The sequence below is a fragment of the Lutra lutra genome, chromosome 7 (genome assembly GCF_902655055.1).
Source record: "Lutra lutra chromosome 7, mLutLut1.2, whole genome shotgun sequence".
NCBI lineage: Eukaryota > Metazoa > Chordata > Mammalia > Carnivora > Mustelidae > Lutra > Lutra lutra.
The window spans coordinates 116,791,926-116,806,120 of NC_062284.1; the positions used below are offsets into that span (position 1 = coordinate 116,791,926).

The 14,195-nt window shown below is 48.9% G+C and overlaps 1 protein-coding gene across 8 annotated transcripts in view; it reads right to left on the reverse strand.

Moving 5' to 3' along the window:
- The window catches only part of SLC24A4 (solute carrier family 24 member 4), a 180,825-nt gene that overhangs the window by 58,797 nt on the left and 107,833 nt on the right, over window positions 1-14,195 (reverse strand). For all 8 annotated transcript variants that reach the window (XM_047738954.1, XM_047738953.1, XM_047738950.1 and 5 more), the window contains 2 exons: window positions 3,555-3,631; window positions 230-304 (listed from right to left, as the gene is read on the reverse strand). In XM_047738954.1, the coding sequence (XP_047594910.1) occupies window positions 230-304; window positions 3,555-3,631 (152 nt within the window). The remainder of the gene's footprint in view (window positions 1-229; window positions 305-3,554; window positions 3,632-14,195) is intronic.

Below are 14,195 nucleotides of genomic sequence, written 5' to 3' on the forward strand. Positions count from 1 at the left end.
GAAACCAGAGCAAATCAGGGAGAGAATGGCCCCTGCCGACTCCGCTCTGGGGATGTCAAAGCCAGGCTTTGTCGTGGCCACAGTAAGTACGTGGCCAGTCGTCACCACCAGAGTGCTCCCTGCTTGGCCCTTCTCCATCTGGCCCTGACGAGTCCCATGTCCTTGGTTGCCCCAGGCCCCCCAGCCCCAGCCTGGCTTTACTGTAAGATCCCAAGTCCCCCCTACTTACTTCGCAGATCTTCTCCAGAGACGGAACAAAAAAGTCATCACAGACTATGGCCAAGGCATAGAACATGTACAGAGCCTGAGGAGGAAATGGGGGAGATGGTCAGCAAATGCACCTGCTGCTAAGGAGGCACGGCTGGCCCAATGTCACGTCCCGAACCAGGCAGCCGTCGCACACTGCCAAGGCAGAGGCCGGGTGCACAGAGAGAGACACAGAGGGAAATTCCAGCACCGCAGAGATCTGCTCCCTCACGAGCAGATGGGGAAACTGATTCCCAGGGAGGGGAAATAGTGTGCTGACAACAAAGGGGATGAGAGCTCAGGCCACATGGTCTTGGGCTCCTTCTCCTCTCTGTAAAGCACCAGCTCTCTCCCCAGCACCATTTCAGGCTGCTCTCAAAAGGCAAGCTCTAAGCCTTAGGGCTAAGAAGGAAAGCATTTAGAATCACCATTTTTAAGAGTTTAAAGTAAGAACAATCCCGATCATCCCCCTTCATTTTAGTGAAGGCACCATTTCCCTCTTACCACCCGGCCACCCACTGCTGGAATGGCAGTGAGCAGGCGAGCCAGCAGTTCCTGGGATGCTACCTAATGGTGGCAGAAGTTAAAATACACAAGCCATCCACACACAGAGGTTCATGGAACAAAGCATCCAGATGCTAATGCTGATTCTGGGACTGATTTGCCATGTGCCTTTGGATAAGTCACATTTCCAGGGCTCAGTCCCTTCATCTATTTGGTGACAGAGTGAGAACAGATCAGTAGTTTCCAAATGGTTTTTATTTTTATTTTTTAATTTTATCTATTTATTTGACAGAGAGAGAGAGAGAGAGAGACTACAAGTAGGCAGAGAGCCAGGCAGGGTTGGGGGTCAGAAGCAGGCTCCCCTCTGAGCAGAGAGCCTGATGTGGGGCTCGATCCCAGGAACCTGAGATCATGACCCGAGCAGAAGTCAGAGGCTTTAGCCCACTGAGCCACCCAGGCGCCCCTCCAAATGGTTTTATATATCCCTGTCCTGTTCATTTTTCCACTCAACTCAACCTATGGGCCAGGCACTATTCTAGGCATCAGGGCTCCATGGCTAACCTGCCAGGAAGTGCCTCTGCCTCCTGTAACTGACCTTAGTGGGGCAAATAGACAAATAATGTGTAACTGTTGGGGAAAGGCCAGTGCAAAGGCCCTGAGGTAGGAGTGAGCTTGAGTCCGTGAAGAACAGCAAGGTCACTTACTCAGGTAGACCAGAGTGATAGTGAAGTGGAAGACAGGATGTGAGGTTGGAAGGACAGGCCAGGCCCAGGGCCCATGGTCAGATGGGACTTTGTGCTGAAGGCTGAGGGAACCATTTCTTTCTTCAAAGACAAAGTGATACAGATGCTCTGTTCACAAAACTGGGAAAAGCTGGGCTGCTTCAGCAAAAACAACTGTGAAGTTGTTGGAGTTGCACACCAATGAATTGTGATTAAATAGACTGGAAGATCTATCAGCTGTGACCAAGGCCTCCGAGGCAGGTGTCTACTGCAGTCCAAGCATGGCTGTCCTTGGATCTGACTCATTACCTTTTGGGGAGGAAGCAAAAAGAAACAAATACTGGGGGTTATGGGTGAAGGGAGAGAGAACGAAGGGAGAGAGATCCTGCTATGAAAATCTCAGGAAACAGACTTGAGTTCATACCCCCAGGAATTCCCACAACATCCTCTACCAGGAGAAGGGGAGGCTGCATAGCTCTCCTGATGGCCTCGGAAACACATAAGAGAAAAGGAGGCCAAGCTGGTCCCCACCACTCTGGCTGGGCAGCTCTGAGAATGTTCCTAGAGCTGCAGATGAAAACTGGCTCCAAAGCTTGCGCCTTGTCTTTCTCTTAAAGAAGGTGTCAGCAAGGTTTTTCTGAAACAGTCAGACAGTAAATATTTCAGTCTTGACAGGTCACACAGTCTCTGCCATAATGATTCTGTGGCCATAGAAGAGAACATGGTGTGAGTGTGGCTGGGTTCCAATAAAACTTTATTTATAAAAATCAGAAGATGGGGTAGATTTTGGCCCTCTAGCCATCGTTTGGCTCATGTCTGCTCTAAAGGCTCCTGCAAAATCCCTGAGGTGTTCTCAGGTTTGGGAGAGAAGGTTTTGTCTTAGCAATGCCAAGACTTTCCTGAGGCAGAGCCCTAGAGCTATGGGATTAATTTGCCAAACCCACAGCCTCTCAGTGAAAGAGAAGGGCGTGGGAAAGCCAGGGGAACTAGAAAGATAATAACTCTCTTACGGAAATACACAAGCCTGTCATTCAGTATTTGCCTACAACTTTCACTGTCATTAACGGTTTATCCTGTTAATTAAAACTTCACTCATTCATCATTCTCAGGGGGCTACTCTCTCCGCAAGAATCCCAGCTTTCGCTTTGTGAATTCTCTCTTGCAAAGGCTAATACTTGGTGGGGCTTATAGAAGCAAATAGTGCTGGGTGGTCAGGGAACCTAATTAAAGGAAAATCTGCCGTGTCCCAAGCAGAAAAGCAAATCGCGAGCACTTTCGTTTCCCCACACCATACAAAAGGACTGGCGAACCTTTTCTGCAAAGGGACAGATAGTAAATATTTTTGGCTTTGTGGACCACGTCACTGTGTTACAGCTACTTTGGGACTGAAGCACAGAAGCAGCCACAGAGAATATAGAAACGATGGGAAGGGCCGTGTTCAAATAAAACTTTATTTACAAACACCAGCCGTGGCTTCAGGCTGCAGTTTGCTAACTCTTGTCAGAGAAGAGCAACTTTTGCCTGTACTTGAGGTTTGGACCTGCTAGTCCTTTTTAAATTGGTGTCTGAGGATTCCACCATTGTCATCAAGTCTCATCTGAAGACAGAGGAAAAATTGAGAAAGGGTGCACCAGAAGTTTTAAACTATGGTTACGTCAAGGTGGTGAGATGTGGAGTGGGAGTGGAGGATCATGGGAATTGTGACAGCAAGCGTGCACAGAGCACTTATCTGTTGTGCAATGTCTAGTGCACTTTACTCACACTCACGCATGGCTGGGAATGTTTTCGCATGGCTGGGAAAGATGCTGTCGCTCCCTTTTCAGGAAAGTAGAAAATGGGGCCCAGGAAGACACGGGAGTCTTGTCTTGGCTCTGGGGTCACTTGCTGGGCAACACAGAGCCAGTCACCCGACATCTTTAAGACTCTGGTTTTTTGTGGTTAAAATGGGTCTAGCACCTGTTTTCCCAGATGTCATCTTACGAGGATGGGACATCTTTGACATGCTATGGCTTGTCTGTGCTCTGCAGACACACTCTGGCTGCCTGAGGTATAGGAATAGCCTATCCCACCCGGGCCACTTACACCGAGGATATGCAGCAGGACAGCTCCGTGTTGTCGCTCCTTGTTGGAGAACAGGTCTGTAGGGAACTCATGAATCGCTGGAAGACAAGAGGACACAGCAGGGGGTTAGTTATCAGTCGGTCCCGTGATGGCCTCACTGGCAGTGTGAGAGTCTCCTGTGGATCTGGAGAACCTGCTAGGCTTTCCGCTACCCCAGGAGGGGGCCAGCCAGCTACAGCTCCCACATCCACAGCACGCCCGTGCTCTTCGGAAAACATTGCTGAGTACCGAATTATCCACAGATGCCCTAGAAACTTGGAATTGACCTAACTTAACATATCCCTTGCAATTTTTTTTTAAACATATGAAACACTTCCTACCCACTAGGATGGCCAAGAGAGATAATAACAAATATTAGCAAGGATACGGAGTGGTTGGAACCCTCATAAATGGTCAGGGGGTACAGCCGCTATGGCAGGACAGTCTGGCAGTTCCTCAAAAGGTTGAACATCGAGTTACAACACAACACAGCGAGTCTAATCCCAAGTATCTGCCTGAGAGAAGTGAGAACACGTCCACACAAAATTTGCACAGGAATGTTCATGGCAGTATTATTCATAAGCACCAAAATATGGAATCAACCCAAACATCCATCAGTGGATGAATGGGTAAATAAAATGTGGTCTATTCCAAATGTGGAATATTCCCATACAAGGGAATATTCAGCCATACAAAGACAAAGCACGGATGCATGGAACAACATGGAGGAACCCTCACAGAGGAATACATGATGCTGAGAGGAGCCCATCCCGTGGGACCACATATTGTAAGATTCCATTAATATAAAATTCCAGAAGAGGCAAATCTAGAGAAACAGAGGTAGATTAGTGGTTGCCTAGGGCTGGAAAGCAGAATGGTTTGGGGATAACTGTTAAAGGGTGCAGGGTTTCTTCCGGGATTCATGAAATTGTCCTAAAATTGTGGTGATGTTTGCCCAACTACCAACACCCTAAAAGTCACCCAATTATATACCTTAAATAGATAAATTGTATGGTATGGGAATTCTATCTCAATAAAGATGTTAGAGGAAAACAAAGTAGTAAAATGTCAAAATACACCAAAGAGAGAAATCAGGGGATGGTTCCTCGCTTTGTCCGAGGATTGTGATCACATTCCCAGCAGACAGGTGGGTCCCCAGTGGCTTCAATCCCCACTTGGATCTGCTACAAACACAGTCCCGTTGGCAATCAGGCCGCGGCTGGAGATGGTCAGTCCCGCTCGGGAGGGCAGGCTCTCTGCGCTTATCTGCCATGAGGTTCAGATCCTGCCTCGAAATGTTCACAGCCGTGTCTACACAGACAGTTCCTTAACCTCCGTGTACCTCAGTTTCACCATCAGTAAAATGGTAAGATGGACCTTAATAATATACCTCACTTTTTCAAACATTTCCAGCCTGTGGTGAATTTCAGATGTGCCCTCCCAGGATTCTGCCAAGTCAGAATCCCCTCACACTGGAGTCATTTCTGGTCCCGCCTACCCTCCCAGAGCTCAGGGACAGGTGTTCTCCTGAAAAGCACTTCTAGCTTCACCCAGGCCCACCAACTCCTCCTCTCAACCTCTCCTTCCACCCATGATGGATCTGTCACTCCAGGTGGGGAACTCAAGATCCCCAAAGATGTCAAGTGACATCGGGTGGGCTGGGGATGGCAGTGCTGGCACGAGGAGGAAAAACTGCCGTCCCCCCAGTTGGATATACTCTCGGCAGAACCACACACACAGGGAACATGATCAATGGGAGAGAGGCTGCCACTGGCACACTGCCATCTTGGGTCATCGAGTTCCACATCACAGTCCCTCCTTTGGCCCCAAGAATGCTCCTGTTGGGGTGGGTACCTGTTATGGGCTTTCATCATCCTAGACAGTAGGTGGCCCTGTGACGTGCAGAGCCTTCCGCATTAGGAATCACACACTCAGATTCTAGGGTATCACCCTTAACACTCCTGAGGGATCTGAGCAACTTATTTGCTTCTTGGCCTCAGAAAGTTCACAGGGAATGAAGGAATAATTCCTTCTCACCCCACTCCCCCATTCGAGATGACCAATGGATGAGATGACTGAAGTCATTTATGCAAGTCCTCAGTTGGACACTCCCATAGCCCCACGTCTTCATCCCATCAGCTAGAATGGAAGCTTCTGGAAGGCAGGGATCCACACTGCCCTGTATTATTACATCCTTTGTGCCTTAGCCAGGCCTGACACTGCAGTGGGTTCCCAAAACACTTTAACAGTTGATTGAACTAAAAAATGTTAAAATACAAATAAAAATGCCCATCTATATCCTCTCATCCTATTAGGATGCTCACTTTACCCTCACAAACTGCTTAAACACCTAAAAGGACAACAGCTTCACGGTGGGTGCTCCATTTGCTCGCAAAGAAACTTCCAGGGAAAAAAAAAAAAAAAAAAAAAAAAAAAAATCCCTTCTCTGTAAATACAATTTGGCCTTCAGCTCTGAGAGTGATGATTTTCTCCCTTACGTGGAAAATCTTGTTTTCTAAGACTAGATTCTCCCGCAAGGCCTAGAAAACATCAGCTTCCCCAGACACCCAGGAAACGTTCCGACTTTAAAACAAGCAACTTTAATGAAATATGGATTCTTTCACTTATTTTTTTCCTGTAATCAAAATTCTTTAATAGAACCACTGCTGTCATTTCAAGAGCAGGGACCTGCTCCCAGGTCTGCGGGCTCAGAGATGCTCATTATAAGGGGGAGGGGAGATGCTTGGCATTCCTGGGGCCAGACATTTTTCCAGGAGAAATCCAACAGTCTGGGGTATTTCAAGGCAGATCAATAGATGCTTCTGCTCTGAAAATTCGAGATGGTTCCTGATTCTCCAAGACAGTGTGCTGAGAGCTGCTGATTTATTCAATCCTGGGAATTCTTTTGAAAATTAGAAGAAAGTAATGTGCATTTCTGCTGCGAGGACATATCATCTGGGCTCCAGCAGCGGGGGGAGATATGGATGATAAATGGCTTTGTCCTTGGTAGGAGCAGGCTTCTACTGGTTCAGCCACCGTACCAAGCTTGCTTTGCAATCCTGCATAGAAACTGGATGGTGGCAGAGGTGAGAGCAAGCCATCCAGGACTTAATTTTGCCAGCCAAGACAGAGTTACCAGCAAAGCTATCAGCTGCTCATGACCCATTGACCTCTGTACTCACCCGAATCCTCTGGACATATCCCGAACCCATGAGGCAGGTCCTGCAGCCATAAATGTCCAACCCTGTGAGGCTCAGAGGGGAAAGCGACCAGCTCGGGGACCCCAGTTATAGAAGCCTGGGCTCACCGTGGGGCCCCGTGTTCCTTGCTTGGCATTAGGGGCTGTCTCTCACACAGAGGGACATCCCACGGCAAAGCGGGAAAGACCTGAATTGGAGTCTTGGCACAACTACCCACAAGCTTTCGGGACCCTGGCTGAGTCTGTCCCTCCATTTCTTCAGTGGCACCCTGCTGCCACACGAGCTGGTAGAACGGTCATTGTGTCTGTGTGGTTGCCACAGGTGGATGCCATACTGCCCTTCCCAGTTGGGAGCTGGTAGCAGAGACCAGTCCGCTTCCTGGTTCAGGAATCAAATCTTTTAGAAACTGACATCTGGGGTACAGGCCATGGAGCACGCCCAGCAGGAATACTGTTCATCCCACCTCTGTCACCAACAGCAGCAACTTTAAAACCACACACAGTGTATGGAGCCGCTCAGTACACGGGCTCTAGAAGCAGCCGGCAGGTTCCAGGAAGGGCCTCTGCCCCTCATGTGTTACTTGCAGGACCTTTGCAAGCCGCTTAACACCTCTGAGGCTGTCCCCTTGTCTCTGAGTGGGGATCACTGCAGAGCCTGCCCCCCACCGGCTGCTGTAAGGGTTAAAGGACGCTCAGCACTCAGCCCGTTAGGCGACTGTCCTACAGACCCTACCCTTGATGCAAGGCTGTCGCCGTGGCTCCAGGGGCTGAGCCTTGGGTTTGTGAAAGCAAAAGGGGAGACAAAACCAGCTTAGTGGGGAAGAACAGGAGACGGCGCATGAGATCAGACCAGCCACATGAGGATCTGGATGCTGGGTCCGCTTAATCCCAGCTTCCTGAGAAAAACTCTCCTCCTGGGCTTGCTGGGATCAGGAACCCCCAGGCATGTTCAAGGGCACGATGCTTGCACGGCTGCAAGGGGCCGAGCCACTCCGTCTGCTCATATCCCCACCAGAGGAATCAAGGGGGCAGGCACACACGGCTTTGGAGGTCATGCCTAAGCCTTTAAGCTACAGAAATCTGGCAGGGGTGGGTGGGGGAAAGGGAAGAGATGCATCTGCAGGTGGAAACCAGGGATGATCCCAGCACCCTGACACCGGGGGATGGGGGTGGGGGGAGCCCATGGAAGAGGAGGGGAGGGACAGCTGCCAAAGACCCAGTCTCTGCCCACCTCCCTTTTAAGATTCTCTCCTTTGGACTTTGGTGCCCAGAACCAGCTTCTCCATTACTTGTGGTTCTGAACACATCCTTCTGCTTATACCTCAGATGTCAGCCTCCCTCCCATTCACCCAACTCTACTGTGTATGGGCAGGTGGAAGCTGTGTGTGTATGTATATATGTGTGTGTGGGGGTGTCTTTCCCACCAGGTGCCTTCCTGAACATCAGAGGGGAAACTGTAAGGCCCATGGGAACAGAAGCACCTGCAACCCCCTCTCCAGCACCAGCTACCCGGCTAACACCCTATAAATGAGACCCCCGGGGCACACTTGACCTTTTCTGTTGACAAACTTACACGGATGACGCCATTATATTTCAGAATCCCTGAGTCAGTGTTGCCCTTTCAAGGCTCCGTACTTCTGCCAACATCACTGCTCATTTTCAAAATGTATTAATTTGTTCAACAAGTATTTGCTAATAGGTGTCGGGTCTTCTGGGAAAGGGCAGACGGGAGCCTGAGGCACCCGTGGGCTTGGCGCTCTTCATCTTGGAGGGTGACTTGACTTTCAGAGAAAGCCAAAGTCATCCAGAGAACAGCAGGATGTTGAGATGGTGAATACACTGACCCTGAAAGCGTACAGATCAATACACATTTCTCGAGCATCACTGTGCACCAGGCACAAGCATTTACTACGAGTGTCGCAGATGGGCCACAAGGGGCTGGAGGCAGTAGGACAAGTAAGCAAATGATTGAGAGACCAGTACGAAGCTTGCAGGGATGGTGGTGAGTGAAGCCAGCCAGGCGGGTTACTGACCCGAGGGGGCGTGAGCAGGAAGCCCATGGAGAGTGGGGCACCCACATCAAGTCTTGAAGAAGGCATTACAAATCTTTCAAAGCCCTCCCGTCTGCCACATCGGTCCCACATCGCCATTCTCTTGAGGAGGAAATGGAGGACCTGAGAAGCTGGATTTGCCCACCGTCACAGATTTGGGACAGAGGAGAAGAGGAGAACCCATGCAGGAGCCCAGCCAACGCCGGGCTCTTTATCAGAGCATTTTATCTGAAACAGAGATACATTGGGACAAATGCCTCCTTCACCCAAGGACAGGCTCTGTCCTCCTGAAGCTCTAAGGGCCAGGGCAAGACATTGTGCTTTTGAAAAGAGGGCTGCACACGGAGGCCATAGGCCAGTTCTGCTGACAGTCCATGGCCCAGCCTGGCAGAGGTCTTGTCCATTACTCCGTGGATCTGGGAAAACTTGTCACTCCTCTTCCTCAACCAACTTGAAACATTTAATAAAACTGATCACTTCCTGTTTATGGATGTATGAACATATGAATGAATGAGCAATATATCCACCCACCCATTGCCCAAGTTACATATAGAATTCATTCTTTGGGACATACATTCCCATGGGTCTTGAGATCCACCCATCACATCCCAGGACAGAACATTCCATCACTCCCAAAATTCCCTTGTGCTTTTTGCAATCAATGCCCCTCTGCACCCCAATCCTAGCCACCACTGGTGTGTTTCCTTTCCCTACAGCTTGCCTTTCCCAAGATGTCATATCAATGGAATCATACAAGATGCTGCCTTGCATTCTGGACTCTTCTGCCCCTTTTGGTCTGGCTTCTTTCACTAGACAAAACGCCTTCAGGATTCACCCATGTTGCTGTGTCATCCCACCTCCACATGATGTTCTCTCTTAGTTTCTTGGGCTCCCCCACTCTCACCCACTCTCCTCACTTGCCCAGTGGCCTTTAGAAGCTCCTCCCTCATGGAACTCCGAATACTGTGGTTCACAGAGCTCTTCCCCAAGCCCTCTTCTCTCCACCTATGCACCTTCCCCACATGATCTTGGCTTTGACTTCCTAATCTCTGCAGACTTCTTCCAAATCCCAATCTTTCCTGAGTTCAAGACCTAACCCATCCAGCTACCAACTAAATGTCACACCTTCGCCATCCTCAAAATACCTGAAACCTGTCCCCAGTGAGTGGTCTACCATCCATGTTGGTTTGCATGAAAGAAATCCTGGCGTCGGTCCCTCCTCCTCCCCCATGCTCTGTGATGGGTGGACAGGGATAACTGGCACCCAGCTTCCATGAGCCTTCCCATCAGGGACGCCAGTACAATGCACGAGGCTATGCACTGCACGGTCACACATACCAGCTCTGTTCCCTGTTCTGTGGAGTCTGGACAACCTTGAAGCTGGGGTTCTGCATGAGAAGTAGGTTCTGCCAACCTAGGGGACTCGGAGGAAGGACAAGAGGCAGAGGAGCTCCTCCTCTGACAACCTTGGTTATAAGAGGTATAAGAGTAGAGAGGCTTTCCTGGCAACAGGATACAATTCCTTATTCCTGCCAAGGTTGTCTTTGAACTTGATCTTCCCCTTTCCAGATCCTGTTCCTTTAGCCCTTCTTACAATTTCGTAAGCACATTGTTCCCTGAAATTCCTTTCTGTATAAAATGCGGAGAAGGGCTTCTATTTCCTGTACGGAGCGCTGACTGCTTTCAGCCCTCTGCCCGCCTTCGGCCAGTGCCCCACGGGGTCCTGGCAACCTCACCTCCCACGTGGCTCGGGTCCACCCACCTCTCCAGCTCCATCAGCCTCTCCAGCGCGTGTCTTCTCTCAAAATGCCCCCTTCTGTGCTCCGCTCGCAGCCAGACCAGCTCCTTCCCAGGCACGGGGAGCTCAAAGCCCTTCAACGGTTCCCAGCTGCTCTGAGGATAAATGCCCGCACCGGCACAGGGTGGCCCCACCATCTCTCACCTCCTCCCGCCGCCACCTGTCACCTGCCACCTGCCCTCCCACGCTGGCTCCACGAGAGCCTGTGAACTGCCAAGTGCTGGCACCAGCTGGGTGTTCGGGAAACATCTGTGGGTTGAATGAGCATTTGGACTTCGACCTCCCTTCAGACACGAGCCTGCTAGAACGAGCTCTGTCCAAAGGATGCCCCAGAGGCGGGCTGGCCGGCCCTGCTTCCTCGGCTCTGGCCTTCCAAGGTGCTGCCTGGATGCTAAGCTGTTACCTTTCCCAGGAGCAAAGGGTTTGACAGAAATGTGCCTCCATAAAAGGCAGATCTTTGAGAGACTCTAAATCTGACAAAACAGGGTGGCTGGGGGGAGGGGAAGTGTGGATAGGGTGGTTGTGTTATGGACATTGGGGAGGGTATGTGCTAGGGTGAGTGCTGTGAAGTGTGTAAACCTGGCAATTCACAGACCTGTACCCCTGGGGCAAATAATACATTATACATTAATAAAAAATAATTTTTTAAAAAAAGGCGGATCTTCCTTCAACCTTTAAATCAGCCGACTCTCTTTACGGAATATAAACTGTGAAGTGAATTTTTCAAAACAGAAAAAAAAAATCGCCTCAAAACACGCCATTCTCTTTCTTGCTCGCTCTCTGCTTTCTACCTAGGTTAAAAATAACCCCATGTTCTGAGCCCTGACGTTTATTCTGAAATGATGTAAGCTAGACTGTGAGGACGGGGAAGGAATTTAAATAGTTTCAAACTTCCATCATTTCAACTTATGTGTTTTAGAAACCACCCGAGTGCCAGAAACCAAAAGCAAAAAAAAAAAAAAAAAAAAAAAAAAAGAAAAAGAAAAGATAAAGAAAAAAATCGTGATTCCCCCCCCCCCCCAATTCTATGATTTAAAATAACTTCACGAAGAATTTTATACCTTTCATGGGCAATAGCTGGGATGTCTAGGTTTTATACCATCACCCTCATGTCTCCACCAGGAGCAAAAATAATTAAATCACTGGCCTAACCAGCATGAAAAGGAGTTTAAAAATCCTATCTTTTTTTCCCCCAGCACATTCCAAAAGAGATTAAGCACGCAAAGAAATAAAGATATGACTGGAAGATCCAGCAGGAGGACTGCTTTCTCCGGGAGCAACCCCCGTGGGATTTTAGGGCTGGAAGAGGATCCATATCTACCTGGTCCCGGGGTCCTGCACCCAGGACAGGGCACAGGCTTACCAAAATCACAGGGGCAACATCAAATCCAACACTGCCGTCCCTCCCTCCCTCCCTGGCCTGATGCTGAGCACCCCTGTCCTGACCACGAGAAGCACCTAAGCCCCCATTTTAAAGGGAAGAAAAGGACACCGAAGTCCAGGGACATCAAGGTCTTTACGCAGCATCACAGCTACTTAGCAATGGGATTCAGAGCCCAGATGGACACATGGACATGGCCACAGCATACAGGACAGCATGACTCCGACTCATGTGTCTGGAAGCTCAGGAAGCCCAACCATGACAGGCCCAGACGGTCAGAGCTTGGCCAGCGAGGGCCAGCTTCCCTGCTGCTTGTCCCCACTTCCAACCCAAGACCACCAGTGAAAGCTAAATATGTCTCCTAGAATGGGCTGAATAAAACTCATGTCCACCAGGAAACTTATTTCGAAATTAGATAAACGGATAAAGATGAAGAGATACACACACACACTGGAATATTACTCAGCCATTGAAAACAACGAAATCTTGGCATTTGCAACGACGTGGATGGAACTGGAGCATCTTAGGCTAAGTGAGACAAGTCAGTCAGAGCAAGACAAATACTGTATGATCTCACTCATAGGTAGAATTTAAGAAACCAAGCAGATGAACATTGGGGAAGGGAAGGAAAAACAAAATAAGACAAAACCAGAGAGGGAGACAAACCATAAGAGGCTCTTAACCATAGGGAACAAACTGAGGGTCGCTGGAGGGGAGAGAGGTGGGGGGCTGGGGTAACTGGATGACAGGCATGAAGGAGGACACGTGGTGTGAGGAGCATGGGGTGTTCTACACAACTGATGAATCCCCGAACTCTACCTCTGAAACTAATAATGCACTGTATGTTCATTAAATTGATTTTAAATTAAAAAAAAAAAAAAGAAAAAGAAATGAGGTATGTGAGCTTGCTAGGGTTGCCACAACAAAATACCATAGACGAGGGGGCCTAAACAGATAAATCTAAACAGATAAATCCAATCATTAATGAAAAAAAACACACACACACAAAAGCCCCACATCGGGCTCTCCACTCAGCAGGGAGCCTGCTTCCCCCTTTCTCTCTGCCTGCTGCTCTGCCTAGTCGTGATCTCTCTCTCTCTCTACATCAAATAAATAAAATCTTTAGAAAAAAAAAAACAGGCATTAAAATTAAAAAAAAAAAAAAAGAAGACAAAGAAGTGGGGGCACCTGGGTGGCTCAGTTAGTTGGGCGACTGCCTTTGGCTCAGATCATGATTCCGGAGTCCAGGGATCGAGTCCTGCATAGGGCTCCCTGCCCTGCAGGGAGTCGGTTTCTTCCTCTGACCCTCCCCCCATCTCATGCTTGCTCTCTCTCTCTCTCTTCTTCTTTTTCTCTCAGGAATAAATTAATTTTTAAAAAATCTAAAAAAAAAAAAAAGATACAGCAATGGCCATGATGAAGTCTTCTATATGCTCTGCTTTTCCCAGGACCGTCCGGATTCACATCTGCTGTCCAGAATGATTAACAGTGCCCCTCCACTCTCAAAAGTGTCCTAGTCTGGATGATAAATTTCATGGCCACTCTGCTCATTAGGAGTTCACTGACCTGGAGTAAAAATTAATATCAATTAGCCAATTAATCTGTGCTGACATGCCAGGAAGGACCTCTATCAGTTCCAAAACGGACACTCGGTACATCCTTCTCCTTGTCAGCCTCAAGTTCAATGAGGTAAGTGAGTAGTTCTTGGGGAAAGGTAGTTGCTGGAACACCTCCCACCAAGGACACTCAGATCTAGGTGAGGTTGGATGACCTGCCAACAGTGAGTGGTCCAGTGTCCCCACTAACCAGCAATGGACCTGGAGGAAGGTTGGAATGGCCCCCCCTTTACCTCTATCTGGTCCTGCGGTCACTGCTGAGCTATATGCTGGATGGAATGGTTAATTTTGTGAGGCAACTTGGCTAGGCTATAGTGCTCAGTCATTTAATCAAGCACAAATCTAGGTACTAGCATGTGGATATTTTGTGAATGTGCTTAACATCTACCTTCAATTGACTTTAAGTAAAGGAGACTGTGCTTGAGTACATTGGTGGGCCTCATCCAATCAGTTGAAGGCCTTTAGAGAAGAACTCTGCCTCAAGACTGAAGCATCAGCTCTTGCCTGGAGAGTTTCCAGCCTGCCTGGCCATTTTATAGATTTCAGACTTGCCAGTCCCTGTAATCACATGAGCTAAT